Genomic DNA, 19031 nt, shown 5'->3' with positions numbered 1-19031 from the left:
ATGATAAGAATTTTACGCTGAGAACAGGGAGACAACCTTAAATGCACTCCTGACTCTGAGATCATTTCTCTTTTTTAATTGGTTGGAGGAGCAGCAGAAGCTGGAGCTCAGTTGTATAAATGAGAACCACCGCTGTCCGTAAGGCTACTAAATATTATAGATATCTAAACAGGTGGCAATGTTATTTTATTCTACTGCTTTTTAAAAACATTGAACTTTATATCAATTGATTTATTCAGCATTTTATTTTTCACCTTCATGATCCAGCTTACCAGCTCCAGAATGGCTGTCAGGAAACGTTCCATCTTGGCTCTCGGCCACCTGGTACCCAGCTGTAGTCCCGTCCTCTTCTCTCAGCTGACTGACCACCTGTTGAAAGAACTGGCAAAGAACCCGCAAACATCACTGACGAGGACATACATCCAGTGTTTGGCCACTGTTAGTCGGCAGGGCGGCCATCGTGTTGGTGAGAATCTTTCACTTTACTCAGGATGCATTCAGTGTTCAAATAGAAAAATTACACTATTTAATGAAGATTTATCAAATTTATTAACAATTAATGCTCCCATACATTCCACTGAAATTTAACAGAAATGACTGGAGGATAGTGACATTGCAGATCCACACTCCTTTTAAACATGTTCATTTTGTCCTTTGGCTCTGTGGTGTTCCTCTCTCTTTAAACCCAGTGCCTCCCATTATTAAAAAGGTTCTTTGCGCATTTATTTATTGTAATTGACATATAGACATAGGATAAGCCAATTCAGGTTTGCTGAACAAACTCCTGTGCACTTTTCCTACATTCAAAAGACTGTCTCATCTGGGAAGTGGTTGTGAGTCTGCAGCCAATCACATTTACACATCTGGGGAATCCAGAAGCCACATTTCATTCACAGGTATAACACTATGGTTACACAAAAAGAAGAAATGAATGATATGTAGCACTGACAGCCTTTTCCTATTCAAGAATAGCTCTAAGGCCCCAAAGATCCCAAATAGGGGGCACTAAATTGCTTGTACAAAATAAAAATTGAACGTGCAGTAAGTGGGCGTGTTGCGCGGGATTGTCAAAGATTGCAGTGGATAACAGGTGCAAAATAGGTGCAGATAGCTCTATTTGAATGACGAAATTTGCGTGTTTAATTGTGTGACTGTATAATCAAACTGATCCACCTCCAATTGCTCTGCAATCTATGCCTCCTTCTCGCCACAGTGACAGCAGACATTTTTGAGTTCCAGTTACTACCTGTATTTCAAACATGTTAAATCTAGACGCAAAAAGGGCACCTGCAATCTGTTTCAGGTTTGACAAATGGGTGTGAACGGATCACATCTGCATATCCTCCTCCCACAAATTTGCACATATGTTTTGCATATTCATGATGACAAACACTCTAAAAAGTTTGCCCCCGCTGTTCTGCTGATTTTACACACGGAATCCGATTAGCACCACATTTGTGGATCAGCTTTGTGGACGCAAACAGGTGTGCGTGTTGTTTTGTACACGCAAACCTTTTGAAGATTAGGCTCTGTTCTAAACTGTCTGATAACAGTCTAGACTAAAATGTTGCAAAAAAAGTTCAATACAAGTTCAACATTTACAGAAAGTTCCCTGCTGTCATGGCAAACTTCGTTTTTGTAGGTGTTTTATGTCATTTAATTTATCAATAAACATGATACAGACTGGTATTGTTTAAATCAAAGCACTGTTGTGTCATAGTTCATTGTGACTGTAGATTTCCTTCCTGTTTTTTTTGTAGGAGACCATTTAGAGAAACTGATCCCCATGGTGGTGAAGTTCACCGGTGTGGAGGACGATGAGCTGAGGGAGTATTGTTTCCAGGCCTTTGAAGCCTTTATTCGAAGGTACAAACAAACACGTCGCTTCCTTTACTTCAGAAAACATTATATTAAATTTCTCCCATTTCCTTTCCATCAATTGATGCTGCAAATGTGACGTTCACCTCACCCTAACCTTAACCACTGGGCAGGTTCATTATCTTGGGAAATTTACTGAAAGGTCACCACGCACAGCACAAGTCACATGCAGAGTCACAAACAAACTGGTTGATGTTGCGAGTCCTGTATTTTATCTCCCAGTGTGCTTCTCATTACCACAAAGCCAATACAAGTAACCTGATCACCTGTTTAGAATAAGATGCGTTCTTTGGCTCTGATCAAGAATGGCTGTTTATTGGGTCAGGTTTTTGGGTTTGTTGATAAAAAATATTTACAGCAATCACATGAATGTTATTAAAAGTTCTTTCTTCACATATTTACATCGAACCATTTGAGTTTTTTTTTTTTGCCTTTATAGTTTAGTTATGACAGTCACAGTCTGTAAAATCTTTAAACAGGTTTTATTCAGAAACATGTTCCTACATTAATTAGTGCTTTCCCCCCTTTGATAAATAGTTATGTGCTTCAAAGCAACAAAGGGTTAAATGATGACAATTATGTATTAAATATGAATCATGAAATCACCAATAAAGCAAACTACCAACCATCAGAAAACAAGTATCAAAACCATCACTAACTAAAAGCTTTTGTTCCCAGAGTATTGCATTACTTAACTTAAATGTTTCAGCATTTCAGGGTAATAATAATGATGATGTGGCCCTGATTGTGTTCTTTGACCAGTCCAAATGCTGTCATACAAATGGTAAATCTGTTCCTTCATACATTCCACTCCTTCCTCCTGCTGTTGTTGTAAGGCTTACAGTTCCTTGCAAAAGTATTGATACCCCTTGAAAGTATTTTGTCACATTACAACAATACATTTGAATGCATTGTACTGGGATTTTTTGTGAGAGACCAACAAGAAGTAGCACATAATTGTGAATTGAAAGCAAAATGACTTTTTACAAAAAGAAATCAGAAAATGTGGCGTGCATTTGTATTTAGGGCCTATGGGAGAGCACTTTATACAGCCACTATTAACAGCTGCAAGTCTATTGGGTATGACTCTATCAGCTTTCACATCTACAGGCTGAGATTTCTGTAAATTCTTCTTTGCAAAACAGTCAAGCTCAGTCAGAGAGGATGGAGAGCATCAGGAATCATTCATGTTCATGTCTTGCCACCAAATCTCCACTTGATTTAGACCTGATCATTTGGGTAATTCTACCATATTAATATGTTTAGATATAACTATTCCATCGTGGTCCTTGTTGCATGTAGAGTGTTTGTCCTAAGATGAACCTCTGTTCCAGTCTTTTGGAGCCTCTAACGAGATTTCTTCGAGGACTGCTCTGTGTTTGGTTTCATACATCCTCCCACATACTCTGTCCAGCTTCCCATTCTCTGCTGATGAAAACCATCTCCAGAGCAAGATGCGGCCACCACCATCTTTTACAGTGGGGATGATGTTTTCAGGGTGATGTGTAGTGTTATTTTTCCTCCTCACATAACCTTTTGCATTTCAGCTGAAAATTCAATTTTGGTCCCATCTGACCAGAGCTCCTTGATCCACATGCTTATTGTATATCCCATATGGCTTGAACAGCTGATTAGGACTTCTAATGACTTTCCTTCAACAATGGCTTTCTTCTTGCCACTCAGAATTGTGGAGTGCCTGACTAATGGTGTGGACAGATTTTTCCCACCTGAACTGTGGATCTGTGCAGAGTCATCAAAGACCTCTTTGCTGTTTCTCTAAATAATGTAAGTTTATGAGGAATTGGCATGTCTTGGTAGGTTTACAGTTCTGCCGTATACTTTCAATTTTAGGACGATTCATTGAATGAAGCACTGTTTCGATGTTGTTTATAACCTAATCCTGCTTTAAACTTCTCCACAACTTTCTCCCTGACCCTTGTGGAGCGTTGCTTGATCTTCATGATGCTGTGTGTTCACTGATGTTCTCTAACCAACCTCTGATGCCTTCGCAGAACAGCTGTGTTTATTCTGGGATTAAATTACAAACAGGTGGTCTTTTGTTTACTAAGAAGTTGACTTCTGGTGGCACTTGGTTAAGGGTGAGGGGGTGTTTAGAAATACACTTTTCAGATTTTTATTTGTAAACGGTTTTGGAAACCATCATTTTTCTTCCACTTTGTAATTATGCACTAGTTTGTTTTAGTCTGCCACCCCAAATCCAAATTAAATGCATTGATGTTTTTGGTTGGAATGAGACAAAATGTGGAAAGAATTAAGGGGTATGGATAATTTTGCAAGGCACAGTATTGGCTCAGTAAGTTATAACATGTGTTTCTTTTTTGACTACTTGAAGTAAATTGGGGGTTACGCCTTAGTAAATAAGTCATTTAAGTTCCCTCCTTCAAAGATGTGCTCTAAAAGGTGAGCTTTAACAAATGAAAATAAAATAGAGCCAGGTGCAAACATCACTGTTTACATGGCTTTAGGTGTGACTGAACAAAGACATTTATACATTTTGCCAAACAGGTCTAAAGTTCCAATAAACCTTCCCTCTTCCAGTCCTGTAATGCATGAACAGATTTATTTCTGTTTTGGGGTGTGCTGTTTGTTGTCCAGGTGTCCAAAGGAGATGTCACCTCACGTTGCCATGGTGACTAAACTCTGTCTGAAGTTTATGACCTTTGACCCTAACTACAACTATGATGATAGCGAGGAAGATGAAGACAGCATGGACATAGAGGACGGAGATGATGAAGGTTTGTGATTGAGCTGATCTGCTGTTACAGAACATTAAGATAAAAAATATCTAAATCTGCTTTTCACCCATATATTAATTAATGATATAAATTCGGGTGCTTTGGTTTTTAGTCAGTTAAGAACGAAGATACTGACTCAGCTCTTCTTAAAGGAGAAAAATCTGGGTTTCTGTCAAAAGTTCTAATATCCAAAACTCTGAATTTCATTCCTCAGTTTAACCACCTTATAAACATCATATTAGAAAAAAGAATTTAAATAAATCTTGAGGATACTTAAATAAAGTATCCTGTTCTAACCCCACCCAGAATCAGATGATGAGTACAGCGATGATGACGACATGAGCTGGAAGGTTCGCCGCTCCGCCATAAAGTGTCTGGAAGCATGGATCAGCACACGGAGAGACCTTCTCCTCTCCTTCTACTCCTCCATCTGTCCAGCTCTGCTGGCCCGGTTCAAAGAGCGTGAGGAGAACGTCAGGGCTGATGTGTTTGCGGCTTTTTCCACCCTCCTGAGGCAAACACGTGGTGGTTCAAGTTATCACAGCCTCATTACGGCTGGTTCAGAGCTGGGGGCGAGCCGGGATCAAGAAACAGCGGTCGCTTTACTGAAGACACAGGTGCTGAACCAGGGTTTTAATATGTGTGAACTGAGATCAGAGGAAAAATTTAAGTCTCATCTGCCTAATTTCACTCTTACATTCTAAAAGAGTTGTTTATTATTACATGAAACAAACTTTTTACATTGTTAAAACTATCAGTATATCTTATTGAAAATTGGGCACAGTTGATTTTGCCTAATTAGAAAATTCTGACAGGGCTGCACGGTGGCGCAGTTGGTAGTTCTGTTGCCTTGAAGCAAGAAGGTCCCGGGTTTGACTCCTGGCCGGGGGTCTTCTGCATGGAGTTTGCATGTTCTCCCCGTGCATGCATGGGTCCTCTCCGGGTACTCCACCTTCCTCCCACAGTCCAAAAACATGATGGTTAGGTTAATTGGTCTCTCTAAATTGCCCTTAGATGTGAATGCGTGGGTGCATGGTTGTTTGTCCTGTATGTCTCTGGCGATGGACTGGCGACCAGTCCAGGGTGTACCCTGCCTCTCGCCCATAGACTGCTGGAGTTAGGCACCAGCTCCCCCGTGACCCACTATGGAATAAGATGAATGAATGAATAGAAAATTCAGATTCACAAATTTATTCATTTTCTTATTGTGCTACAGAAATAGTTCCCTTCACAATTATAGGCACCACAGTTAAAGATGTATGAAAATTTCCTAAAATCTAATCTTTTATTGGCTCGCCTGCTGTTGATATTTGGTACAAATCCATTTTGCCGGTGTTATAGAAGGACGGCACTTCTATAACATTTCACAAGGTTTAGTATATACAGTATATACAGTAGTAATATACAGAGAGAGGGATCTTAAACAATTTGTGTCTTCATAATCTCTCTAGGTTGTTCAGAGTCCATGGTTTTCTTCAGCTCACCTCACAGGTTTGCATTGAATTTAGGTCTGGGGACTTTGGTTGTCCTAAAATAAAGTACATTTTGTTTCTGCTGAACCATTTCTGTGTTGATTGTGCCTAATGCTGTGGAACAATATGCATGTTAGGTTTACTGACAGATTTTAAAGAGTCCATAATGCCATGCAGTCTTAACAAGGTTCCCAAATGGGGCTATGGTTGTGAATCAGCCCACAGCATCACAATATTTCTATCTTACTCCACATAGGGCAAGAAGCAACTTTCCTCATATTAATCCTTTGTTTTATACCAGCCCCACCTGGGGTGTTTGTTGCAGAAAACATAGTATTACCAGACCAAAGCATACTGTTTTAGTTTAATGCCAGTCGTTTTAGAAAAGTCCACTTATTTACATCTGTGATAGTGAGAAAAAAAAAAGACTTTTCCTGGCATCTCCTAAACACAGGTTGCATGTAGATAGAGGTTGTTATGGGGACTTGATGACCTCAAGATGCCACATTTTGCATTTTCATACTTACGGGATTTACCAAAGATCTGCTTTACTTGAATAGGATGTTTTAGCTATTTTTTCTCATTTTGAAGAATTGAAAAAGCAATAAGATCTGTGTCATGTCATATTTATGTCCAAGGGATACAAGAAGACATGGGTTACTCAACCTAAAATGTATATTTTCAGTCACATACATTCAACTGCCACTTTATTAGGGACACCTGTCCAACTGCTGGTTAACGCAAATTTCTAATCAGCCAATCACATGGCAGCAACTCAATGCATTTAGGCATCTAGACATGGTCAAGACAATCTGCTGCAGTTCAAACTGAGCATCAGAATGGGGGAAGAAAGGTGATTTAAGTGACTTTGAACGTGGCATGGTTGTTGGTGCCAGACAGGTTGGTCTGAGTATTTCAGAAACTGCTGATCTACTGGGATTTTCACGCACTACCATCTCTAGGGTTTACAGAGAATGGTCCGAAAAAGAGAAAATATCCAGTGAGCAGCAGTTCTGTGGGCGCAAATGCCTTGTTGATGCCAGAGGTCAGAGGAGAATGGCCAGACTGGTTTGAGCTGATAGAAAGGCAACAGTAACTCAAAGAACCACTTGTTACAACCAAGCCATGCAGAAGAGCATCTCTGAACGCACAACACGTCGAACCTTGAGGCGAATGGGCTACAGCAGCAGAAGACCACACCGGGTGCCACTCCTGTCAGCTAAGTACAGGAAACTGAGGCTACCAAAATTGGAAGATTGAAGATTGGAAAAATATTGCCTGGTCTGATGATTCTCGATTTTTGCTGCGTCATTCGGATGGTAGGGTCAGAATTTGGCGTCAACAACATGAAAGCATGTTGGTTTTCATAGGTTTAATAGGTTTAGCACCAGTAGTATTGTTAAAAGCAACTTCTTACAAACATGGGATATCTTTAACTACTGAATAAATGTTATGAAATTAAAGGTTGGATTTTTCTAATATTTTTAGGTTGAGATTATGATACTGTAATAAAAATGAGTTTATTTTAGGCCTTTTTACACAACTTTACCAAGGGTGCCAACAAGTGCTGAAGATCAGAGGCAAAGGATTTACAGATTTTCCCAAATTGACCATGAAGCAACATTTTTACACTTCCTGTGTGGAAAGGAAACCTTATGCAACTAAGGTCCAGTTGTGACATATTAATTTTTAATGCGTGTCTTTATCTGTTCAGATTCCAGTGATTGTGAAGGCTCTCCATAAACAGTTAAAGGAGAAGAGTCTTAAATCTCGACAGGGCTGCTTCTGTCTTCTCACAGAGCTAGCTCACACGGTACCTGGATCCCTGGAGGAGCATATACCTGCCCTTTTACCTGGTACACATGCACAGTGATTTTGACACATTATCCTTATTTCTTTGGAGCAAATCTCAGAGTAACCTTCAGAGTTATACAAGTTGCAACTTTTTCTAATTTGTTTTTGCTTTTCACACTGAAACTACCTGTTTATTCTTTTCTTTACTATCTTTAGTTTCTCTTTCCTTTGCCTTCTTCTTCCTTGATCTCTTTCTTTTTCTCTCCATCCCTTCCTCCAGGGATTGTCTTTTGCCTGACAGACAAGTCCACCTCCTCCACCATGAGGATCGATGCTCTGTCTTTCTTCCACGTTCTTCTCATCTCCCACCCTCCTCAAGCTTTTCAGCCACACATGCAGGTTGTTCAAATACCCTTTAATGCTGTGCTCTGAAGACTTTAAAGCAATATATTTAATATGCATTTTCTAGGAAGTGATACATTTAAGTGAGAACAATTTCAGTTATCTTAATGATTTCAGTGATGTCTTTGAGATCACACCATGATCAGAAATGTTAAGCCTAAACATCAAGAAGAGTTATAACGGTCGAACACATTTTTAAAGTGAAATAGAGAAATATGCTTTTTAAACACTAAAGTTAACTTCAGTATTGACTGTAATTACAGTATATGTTAAGTTTGAACTAAAATACAAATCTCAATAATAGTTTTGATAATTAAACTTTTTTAATTTGTTAAAATTGTTGAATTTCAAGAGATGCTTTAGAAAGGCTTGACTTTTTGTTTATTCCCCCGAAGTAATTTTAGGTTTTAAATCAAAGGGTGAGGATCAGAATAACTAAATCTGTGATGCTAAAAAAATAATAAGGTAAAAATTAAAGCATGTAATATAACAGTTTTATAAAAAAACACATTTTCAAATTTGCTTGCTTTATCTGTATAATCTGAACAGATTGTATACAAATATGTTTATGCGTTCTATATGAATCACTTTTTAGTTTGTCATTTTTTCTAGATTTGTTTAAAGGAAAAAAAGAACTTCGAAACAGTTTTTCTAGTAGTTTTCCCTTTTTCTTCTGCAGTTTCATAGTATTATTCCTATATGACTTGTCTGTCCTCTGAGACATTTCAGTATCCAGAATAAGTAGTCTGCCTGGTCTTCTCTAACCACTAGTTATACTGTAGGAGACTGCCTAACCCTTAATTTATTTGTCTTAAATATGTAATACTTTGTGAACACATCTGAAGCACAAAGGTAGGTTGAACAGTTAAACCAAATCCACACACATGACATCTAAAAGGCTTAAATTTAGAAAATTGTTCTCATTGTAGTGTAGTCATCCAATTAGAGTCAGATAATTTCAAAGTGCGGTAGAAAGTATCTTCTTAATGTAGGAACCAAAGTTTAAGATAATACGATATTTTCTTCTGTATTGTAATTAGTTACGTTGTGATAAATTTTATATTTTGCTCTAAAACTCCTTTATTCCAGCTTTGACCTCATTTCTTACCTCTACACTGTTGCAAGGAAAGGATCAGTTCAGCAGTTCACCTGTATCTGTGTTTATTTGCTTTGTGATTGTATTGTAATTGTATGTGCAGCGCTTTAAGTGTCTCGTTGCTGAAAAGCGCTATATAAATTACCTTACCTTACCTTACCTTACCTTACCTTACCTTACCTTACCTTACCTTACCTTACCTTACCTTACCTTACCTTACCTTACCTTACCTTACCTTACCTTACCTTACCTTACCTTACCTTACCTTACCTTACCTTACCTTACCTCACCTCACCTCACCTCACCTCACCTCACCTCACCTCACCTCACCTCACCTCACCTCACCTCACCTCACCTCACCTCACCTCACCTCACCTCACCTCACCTCACCTCACCTCACCTCACCTCACCTCACCTCACCTCACCTCACCTCACCTCACCTACCTTACCTTACCTTACCAACAGAGGAAAGTACAATTTTCCCAATCATATAATAGTTTTCATGATACTCTGCTCTGTGGCTCCTGCAGATACTGCTGCCTGCAGTCTTAACATGCGTTGATGACACTTTCTATAAGATCACCTCGGAGGCTCTTCTAGTCACTCAGCAGCTGGTCAAAGTGATGAGGCCACAGGGACAGACAGCCACATCTGGAGGATTTGACCCCAAACCTTTTATCAAAGAGGTACATTATATATGTTTTATTTTATGTGTAATGTATGTTGCTAGGTCAGTGGTTCTCACACTGGAGATGGATCGTCCAGTTGGAGTTATGAGTTATTGTTTTAGGGCTTGAAAACCAGCTTCAGTCTAAAAGAAACCTGTAAAGTAAACAGAGTGGGTCTACTTATTACAGGCATTTGTGATTTATTTACAACAAATATCTGAATGTTATGTTTTGCTTAGCCCTCTTGTAGGAATCTGCATTGCTTCTGTATTTTATCTTTAAATGATTACATTATAATGTAAGATGGATAGACTGTGAGTTGGGAATGGCTTTTTATTTGTGTTGAGTAAAACTTAGGTCCTCGCTTCCTCCAGAAAATAAGACTTTTTGCCATTTCACAGATTGTTTTCCTTAACTGGATAAGCCTGTTGTTGTTTACATTGTTTTGTTCTAATTTATTATTTGTTCCTGTTTTTGTTCCTTCATATATTTGCATTTGGATTAGCTGTTGTTTCGCTCCAGATGTGTTTTATTTTGTCACCTGTTCTTTATTAAATCTTCGTTCCTGCAGGTGTTTTCAGTAACAATGAAGAGGCTCAAAGCAACAGACATCGACCAGGAAGTGAAGGAGAGTGCTATTTCCTGTATGGGTCACATGGTGTGTCATCTTGGCGACCACTTGGGGACTGAGCTGCCTGGAGTCTTGGTGATCTTTTTGGACAGGTTAAAAAATGAGATAACGAGACTGACAGCAGTTAAGACCCTCACCCTCATCTCTGCATCTCCATTAAAGGTTCAGTAGGAAACTTTTTCTAAATGACGTTTCAAAAATAAAAGTTTACTTTGTTTTTAAAAAGATGAAAATTACATTCCTTGCTGCTCCAGATTGACCTGACATCCATCCTCCCGGAGGCTTTGTCGGTGTTGGGATCTTTCTTGCGGAAGAACCAGCGAGCTCTGAAGCTCAGCACGTTGGCGTGTCTCACCGTGCTGGTCACCCATCATGCTGCCAGCATAAAGCCAGCAGCTCTGGAGCCTGTGTTAAGTGAGATCCCCCCTCTGGTGGATGAGAGCGACATGCATGTATCGCAGGTACTCACACAATGATAATGCCTTTCCTATCAGGGAACATGCTTTCTAACCTTACTGGTCTGCAGCTATGCAGCCCTATATATAAAAAACTTTAATGCACTTTGCCTTCTGACATGTTATTATCAGAACCAGCATTAACTGCTACAAGATGTCAGGAAAATATGTAATTGCGATACTTTTACTGTAAATTATGATTAATATTACACAATGTCCCCACCCCTCCCAGTGAGCTTTAGTATCTTACCTGCTAAAACTATATATGATATGTGAGCCCATTCAGGCAAGTTAGAGTCCATCCAACAAGTCAAACATTACTTCAGTTAGCAGAGCATCAATACATGACATTTGAATGATAATGTTCTATCAAATACTGCATTCAATCAGTCGTTTGCTTATGCGATTTAGCACAAACTAAAATTCTGATGACTGCGATTTGAAACTTTGACCCCTGCAGACCTGGAACATTGTGAAAGAGCTGCAGTTTTGAAGATTCTCTGACTAAACTGTCTTGCCACCACAGTTTTGCCCCTTTTCAAATTAACATAATTTTGCTTATCCATTTTTCCTGCTTCTAACGCATCAGCTTATAGGACAAAATGTTCACTTGCTGCCTAATATATACAAGCCACAGGTACCATGATAAAGAGATATTCTGTCTTTTACCAGTGGTCATAATGCTTTCCCTGATTGGTGTAAGCAGTTAGTTCAGCAGATGGGAATATTTCAATGGTTTCTTTAAACCTACATTGTTTACATCAGCACAACCTGCTTGTGTTTATGTCAGCCATAAGATACAAGATGCAAGCTTTAACTCATGACTTTGCATCTTAGTCCCCCCGTGATGATGGTGGAGACGTACAGAATCCTTGCCTTTCTGGTGAATTTTCAATGTACCTTGTTGCTAAACATGGTTTTATATACTTTAATCCTTCCCCTGTTTAGGTGTCCATTACTTTGCTGACTTGTATGGCCAAAGCCTGCCCCTCCTCTCTGGCAAAGATCACCTCATCTGTGCTGCCTGGAGTCTTCAAACTCATCCACTCCCCACTGCTGCAGGGCGGTGCACTTCTGGCTATACTAGACTTCCTTCAGGCCCTGGTGACTAGCAAGGCTACTAACCTTGGCTACAGGTAACATGGTGAACTCAACTGTCTTAGCATCTAAAAACCTGTATTCGGCTCATAACAGATGTGGTGGGAAAGTCGTTCAGGACCGACAACTGCCAACAGTTTGTTACTAATGTTTTGGTTTACAATCAAAGGTTTAGAATTGTAGATAATAACCATGTAATTTTAGAGATGACGTTGCAAAGAGCTGCGTCTTTTTGCCAGCTGTATAAAATTACAATCATGCCAAAATGTTGTGTTTCCCTCAGGCTTGTAAACAGCTGTTATTTCATCAAGGTACAAGAAAACCTTCCAAAACTTACAATGTCATAGCCTCCTTAGCTGATTAGAAGCTATTATATTATATTACAGAAATAAAAACAGTGAAACTCAATCAGAGCTCCCCTCTCGTCACCAGTCCAGATTAAATCATGTCTCCAGTGTGTGCACATCACTCTTGAGTCACAACTAAGTCAGGCCTGCTTTGTTATTTCAAGAAATCAATAATGATGTGATTACTGTTTTCAGGGGGAACTCCACAAATTCTGTTGATAAAAATCACTTTACTAATCACAGCCAGTAATACTCAGTCTGGTAAAAGTGATGTGTAATGCCTTCTGTGGTTCTGTAGGAACTTTGTCAAAATAAAGGCTGTCCCAAGCTGACGTATGGAGAACGTTAACCAGTGCCAAAACTGATAAATGACTTGACTATAAAATATCCTACACTTAAACGTACCTCAGTCGTTGGCCTCATGTGGTGGCAAGTAACCTGATCTGCCTGTTGGAGTGTTCCAGCTCCTTTTGGGGGACATTTTAAGTGACATAAGGATGGCATGTCAGATGTAGTTAAGGTTTGAAGGCTTCTGTAAAACATGTGTGTTAATCAGTGGCTCTGTTATGACAAGACAGCAACCGTTTCTGTTTGTGCAACACGTAAAAGTGGAACGTTTTTCCTCCAAATGACATCAACCAAGTATCTAATCTGGACATACAAAATGCAAGAAAATGGCCAAGACGAAGACTTTTGAATCCAGCTTTCCATATTTACATTTAATTCAGCCTTTTACGTACAGACTACAATCAAGTTGAAAAGAAAGTACAACCACTTTCAAGCTTAGACTTTTCACATATCAGGATATACAGGTCCTTCTCAAAATATTAGCATATTGTGATAAAGTTCATTATTTTCCATAATGTCATGATGAAAATTTAACATTCATATATTTTAGATTCATTGCACACTAACTGAAATATTTCAGGTCTTTTATTGTCTTAATACGGATGATTTTGGCATACAGCTCATGAAAACCCAAAATTCCTATCTCACAAAATTAGCATATTTCATCCGACCAATAAAAGAAAAGTGTTTTTAATACAAAAAACGTCAACCTTCAAATAATCATGTACAGTTATGCACTCAATACTTGGTCGGGAATCCTTTGGCAGAAATGACTGCTTCAATGTGGCGTGGCATGGAGGCAATCAGCCTGTGGCACTGCTGAGGTCTTATTGAGGCCCAGGATGCTTCGATAGCGGCCTTTAGCTCATCCAGAGTGTTGGGTCTTGAGTCTCTCAACGTTCTCTTCACAATATCCCACAGATTCTCTATGGGGTCCAGGTCAGGAGAGTTGGCAGGCCAATTGAGCACAGTGATACCATGGTCAGTAAACCATTTACCAGTGGTTTTGACACTGTGAGCAGGTGCCAGGTCGTGCTGAAAAATGAAATCTTCATCTCCATAAAGCTTTTCAGCAGATGGAAGCATGAAGTGCTCCAAAATCTCCTGATAGCTAGCTGCATTGACCCTGCCCTTGATAAAACACAGTGGACCAACACCAGCAGCTGACACGGCACCCCAGACCATCACTGACTGTGGGTACTTGACACTGGACTTCTGGCCTTTTGGCATTTCCTTCTCCCCAGTCTTCCTCCAGACTCTGGCACCTTGATTTCCGAATGACATGCAGAATTTGCTTTCATCCGAAAAAAGTACTTTGGACCACTGAGCAACAGTCCAGTGCTGCTTCTCTGTAGCCCAGGTCAGGCGTTTCTGCCGTTGTTTCTGGTTCAAAAGTGGCTTGACCTGGGGAATGCGGCACCTGTAGCCCATTTCCTGCACACGCCTGTGCACGGTGGCTCTGGATGTTTCTACTCCAGACTCAGTCCACCGCTTCCGCAGGTCCCCCAAAGTCTGGAATCGGCCCTTCTCCACAATCTTCCTCAGGGTCCGGTCACCTCTTCTTGTTGTGCAGCGTTTTCTGCCACACTTTTTCCTTCCCACAGACTTCCCACTGAGGTGCCTTGATACAGCACTCTGGGAACAGCCTATTCGTTCAGAAATTTCTTTCTGTGTCTTACCCTCTTGCTTGAGGGTGTCAATAGTGGCCTTCTGGACAGCAGTCAGGTCGGCAGTCTTACCCATGATTGGGGTTGTGAGTGATGAACCAGGCTGGGAGTTTTAAAGGCCTCAGGAATCTTTTGCAGGTGTTTAGAGTTAACTCGTTGATTCAGATGATTAGGTTCATAGCTCGTTTAGAGACCCTTTTAATGATATGCTAATTTTGTGAGATAGGAATTTTGGGTTTTCATGAGCTGTATGCCAAAATCATCCGTATTAAGACAATAAAAGACCTGAAATATTTCAGTTAGTGTGCAATGAATCTAAAATATATGAATGTTAAATTTTCATCATGACATTATGGAAAATAATGAACTTTATCACAATATGCTAATATTTTGAGAAGGACCTGTATTAACAATGATCTGGTCTTTGCCCGGTTCTGAAATCTGACATCAAATAAAAAAACAAAAACAAAAATACACACTTTATTTAGATTTATTAAACAAAAATGATAACTATGTACAGTAAGGGCAAATTTATAGCATAAGAAAAAAATACTGTGCAGCAAAAATATAAAATATACAACATGTTCATTTCCATTTTTGCACAAAAACAATAAGAGACTTACAAGAAATGCAAAAACTGCACATAACATCAGAGATGCAAACACTTATTGAGTTTACTGGGAGCAGTGATGGTTGTAAAGTCAAACAAATGCTGGGAGGAAGGATCTGTGATAACGCTCTCATCCAATCTTTTCTAGTCAGTTGCTGAAGTCTCTAATGGAGCCGTTTCAGAGCTCTAAGACCTCTGCAGACGTCCTGCACAGACAGTCCTACCACTCTGTGGCTCGCTGTGTGGCAGCTCTGTCCTCTGCTTCTCCAAAAGAGACACCTGGCACCGTGACCAACCTTATACAGCAGGTGCGTGACTCTACATGCCTGAATCCACTCTATAATGGTACAAAGTATCTCATTATTTTCAGTTATATATATAAAGTACCTTTCAAAGTATCATGTACCACTTTGTGTTAGTCTGTCACCTAAAATCCCAATGAAATTCTCTGTTTGTGGTTGTAATATGACAAAATATAAAAGCGTTCCAGGGGTATGAATAATTCTGTAGAAAAACAAAAATAAGAGATGATCAAACTGCTAAACCTACATTTCTGTCATGATTTTTACAGCCGAATTAACCCACATGCAGAGACACCCAGAGAACTTGTTAAATAAAGAAGTTTATTGAAAACTTGGTCAAGCACAACAGAAGCGGCGAATCTAATCTCCTGTCACTGAAAAACACAAAGAGAAATGATTAGTGGCTGAACCTCAGAACATGACCCAACTGAAACATTCTCTTACTGGAGACACCGGGGAAACCACCAGGGAGAGGATAAGAGTCAGGAAAGAAGCCCCGCTTGCCAGGTTCAGTCCAATTCCAGGAAATAGCCAGTACCACAATGGAGGACTGGGACAGGTCAGGCAGAAATCGCACCTGGAACAGGTAACAAGGGAAGTTAAATTTCACACAGCGAAAATACTTCAAAAAATCCTTCACAGCAATTCTTGCAAAGTTTTTCAGAGCTGGCCAGAAGATTGCCACGGAGGCAAAACACTCAGGCGACGAAGTGTTGGAAACCATCCTCTTTATGCTTCCCAGAAGATTGCCACGGAGGCAAAACACTCAGGCGACGAAGTGTTGGAAACCATCCTCTTTATGCTTCTCAGCTGATGAATAGATGCGCAACACCTGTCGCCTCAGGACTCTCCTACTGGTGGCACCTAGTGTTGGAAAGGTGTTAGCAGCAGGCAGCAGATGACTCCAGATCCTGACACCACCACCCGTCAACGGCCGCCTCCTGGCGGCCCAGAAGACGCGGCTTGGGAGGCCCGGAAATCCCGGATCAGGGAGGGATCGACGATGAAGGAACCCGGAACCCAGGAGTGGTCCTCCGGACCGTACCCCTCCCAGTCGACGAGGTACTGACATCCACGTCCCCGTCGTTCAGAGGCCACAATGCGGCGAACAGAGTAAACAGGGTGGCCCTGAAAGTCCCGGGCGGGCAGAGGGGGCAAGGCCGGAGGGCAGAGCGGGCTGGTCTGGACAAGCTTCAATTGAGAAACATAAAAAACAGGGTGAACACGGAGACTGGGAGGCAGACGGAGGCGAACAGAGGCAGGACCAACAAGAGAATCAACCACGTAGGGCCCAATGAACCTGGGAGAAAGCTTTCTGGACAGGGACTTAAGCGGTATGTCCCGTGCGGGCAGCCAAACCTTCTGACCAGCGAGGTAACTAGGAGCGGGTAGACGTCGACGGTCTGCGAAGCGTTTGTTTTGGGCTGCTGTCCGGTGAAGCGCCCGGCTGGCGGCGTTCCATACCCGGATGTGGTGTCGTACAGTAGGAACAGTGATGTCCTTCTCCTCCGACGGGAACAACGGGGGCTGGTATCCCAAGGAGGCTTCGAAAGGGGAATAGCTGGTGGATGAAGAGACATGGGAGTTGTGAGCGTATTCAATCCACCCCAAGTGGTCGCTCCATTCAGCGGGACAAGTGGACGTTACGAGGCGCTCCACCTGGCCATTAGACTGGGGGTGATGACCAGAGGTTAGCGCCACCTTCGCCCCCAAGGAGTCACAGAAATGTCTCCAGACACGGGAAGTAAACTGAGGCCCTCTGTCGGACAACAGGTCACTGGGGATGCCATGCAGGCGGAAAACATGTTTGACCATCAATCTAGCTGTTTGGAGGGCCGATGGCAGCTTTCTGAGAGGAACCACGTGGCAGGCCTTGGAGAACCGGTCGATAATGGTCATAATTACGGTCATCCCTTGAGAACGTGGTAGGCCCGTGACAAAGTCCAAGGCCACATGGGACCAGGGTTGGCCGGGGATGCTGAGAGGCTGGAGCAAACCTGCGGGAGGTCGATTTGAGGACTTGCTTCTAGCTTATGTGGCGCAGGCATTCACATACTCCCTAACGTCTCTGTGAAGCGACGGCCACCAATAACTTCTGGAAATTGCGGCGATGGTCCTACTGACACCAGGGTGGGCGGAGAACTTGGCCGAATGGAACCAGCCGACCAATCTGGATCGCACTGAAGCTGGAACGTAGTTCCTTCCAGGGGGTCCAGTTCCTGGCCCAGGATCATCAGGGAGGGCTCGCTGCACCAGGTCCTCTATCTCCCAGGTTAACGAGCCCACTGTACAACTTGGCGGCAGGATGGACTCGGCCTTTTTTTCTGAATCTTCAGGTCCGAATTGGCGGGACCGAGCGTCAGGTTTGAGGTTCTTGGGTCCTGGCCTAAAAGAAATAGACAGATTAAACCAGGAAAAGAAAAGTGACCAACGTGATTGACGTGCATTAAGACGCTTAGCTGACTGGATGTACGACAAATTTTTATGGTCTGTCCAGACCAACACGGGGTGTTCGGCACCCTCCAGCCAATGCCTCCACTCCTCTAGGGCCAACCTGGTAGTTCCGTTCAGCAGGGGTCAGCCGACGGGAGAAAAAGGCGCAGGGGTGAAGCCTTCCATCCCGGTCTGAGAGCTGGGAGAGAACCGCTCCACCCCGGTATCCGAGGCGTCTACCTCCAGTGTAAACTGCCTTGTAGAGTCAGGATGAATCAGAACTGGCGCCTGGGAGAACAGCCTCTTCAGTCGGGTGAAGACGGTCTCGGCCTCCGGTCCCCAGCTGAAGGTCGTCTTGGTGGAAGTTAGCGCAGTTAATGGGGCCGCCATCTGGCTGTAATTTCTAATAAACCTTTGGTAGAAGTTGGCGAACCCCAAGAACTGCTGCAACTTCCTCCGGGAGTCAGGTACTGGCCAGTCCATCACTGCTCAAACCTTCCCTGGGTCAGCACGAACCTTTCCCTCCTCCAACACAAACCCCAGGAAGCTGACGGTCGACTGATGGAAGTCGCACTTTTCCACTTTAACATACAGTCTGTTCTCGAGGAGGCGCTGTAGGACCTGTCTAACATGGCGGCGGTGTTCCTCGAGACTTCTGGAAAAAATCAAAATGTCGTCCAGGTATACAAATACAAAAATATTCAAAAAATCTCTCAACACGTCGTTGACGAGTGCCTGAAAAACTGCTGAGGCATTACTTAGGCCGAAAGGCATAACTAGATATTCAAAATGTCCCAGGGGAGTCTTGAATGCCGTCTTCCACTCATCTCCCTGGCGGATTCTGACTAAGTGGTAGGAATTTCTCAGGTCCAGCTTAGAGAAAACAACAGCGCCATGTATAGGCTCAATTGCAGAAGCTAACAAAGGAAGAGGATATTTACCCTTTACTGTAATTGCATTCAAACCCCTATAGTCTATACAAGAGCGTAACCCTCCGTCCTTTTTCCCCACAAAAAAGAACCCCGCCCCTAAAGGAGATGAAGAAGGACGGATAATTCCCGCGGCTAAAGACTC

General features: G+C 41.8%; 1 protein-coding gene across 1 annotated transcript in view; it reads left to right on the top strand.

Annotated features, from left to right (window-relative positions):
- cand2 (cullin-associated and neddylation-dissociated 2 (putative)) overlaps window positions 1-19031 on the top strand; it is a 30358-nt gene that overhangs the window by 5187 nt on the left and 6140 nt on the right. Inside the window, exons 6-16 of the mRNA XM_047348654.1 lie at window positions 268-466; window positions 1761-1866; window positions 4495-4634; window positions 4941-5251; window positions 7821-7962; window positions 8181-8299; window positions 9929-10084; window positions 10638-10859; window positions 10952-11158; window positions 12101-12288; window positions 15371-15530. Of these exons, the coding sequence (XP_047204610.1) occupies window positions 268-466; window positions 1761-1866; window positions 4495-4634; window positions 4941-5251; window positions 7821-7962; window positions 8181-8299; window positions 9929-10084; window positions 10638-10859; window positions 10952-11158; window positions 12101-12288; window positions 15371-15530 (1950 nt within the window). The remainder of the gene's footprint in view (window positions 1-267; window positions 467-1760; window positions 1867-4494; window positions 4635-4940; window positions 5252-7820; window positions 7963-8180; window positions 8300-9928; window positions 10085-10637; window positions 10860-10951; window positions 11159-12100; window positions 12289-15370; window positions 15531-19031) is intronic.

The sequence above is a fragment of the Girardinichthys multiradiatus genome, chromosome 20, assembly GCF_021462225.1.
Source record: "Girardinichthys multiradiatus isolate DD_20200921_A chromosome 20, DD_fGirMul_XY1, whole genome shotgun sequence".
NCBI classification, from domain to species: Eukaryota; Metazoa; Chordata; class Actinopteri; order Cyprinodontiformes; family Goodeidae; genus Girardinichthys; species Girardinichthys multiradiatus.
Note: the sequence above shows the minus strand (reverse complement) of the source record. Positions and strands in the feature narration are given on the sequence as shown.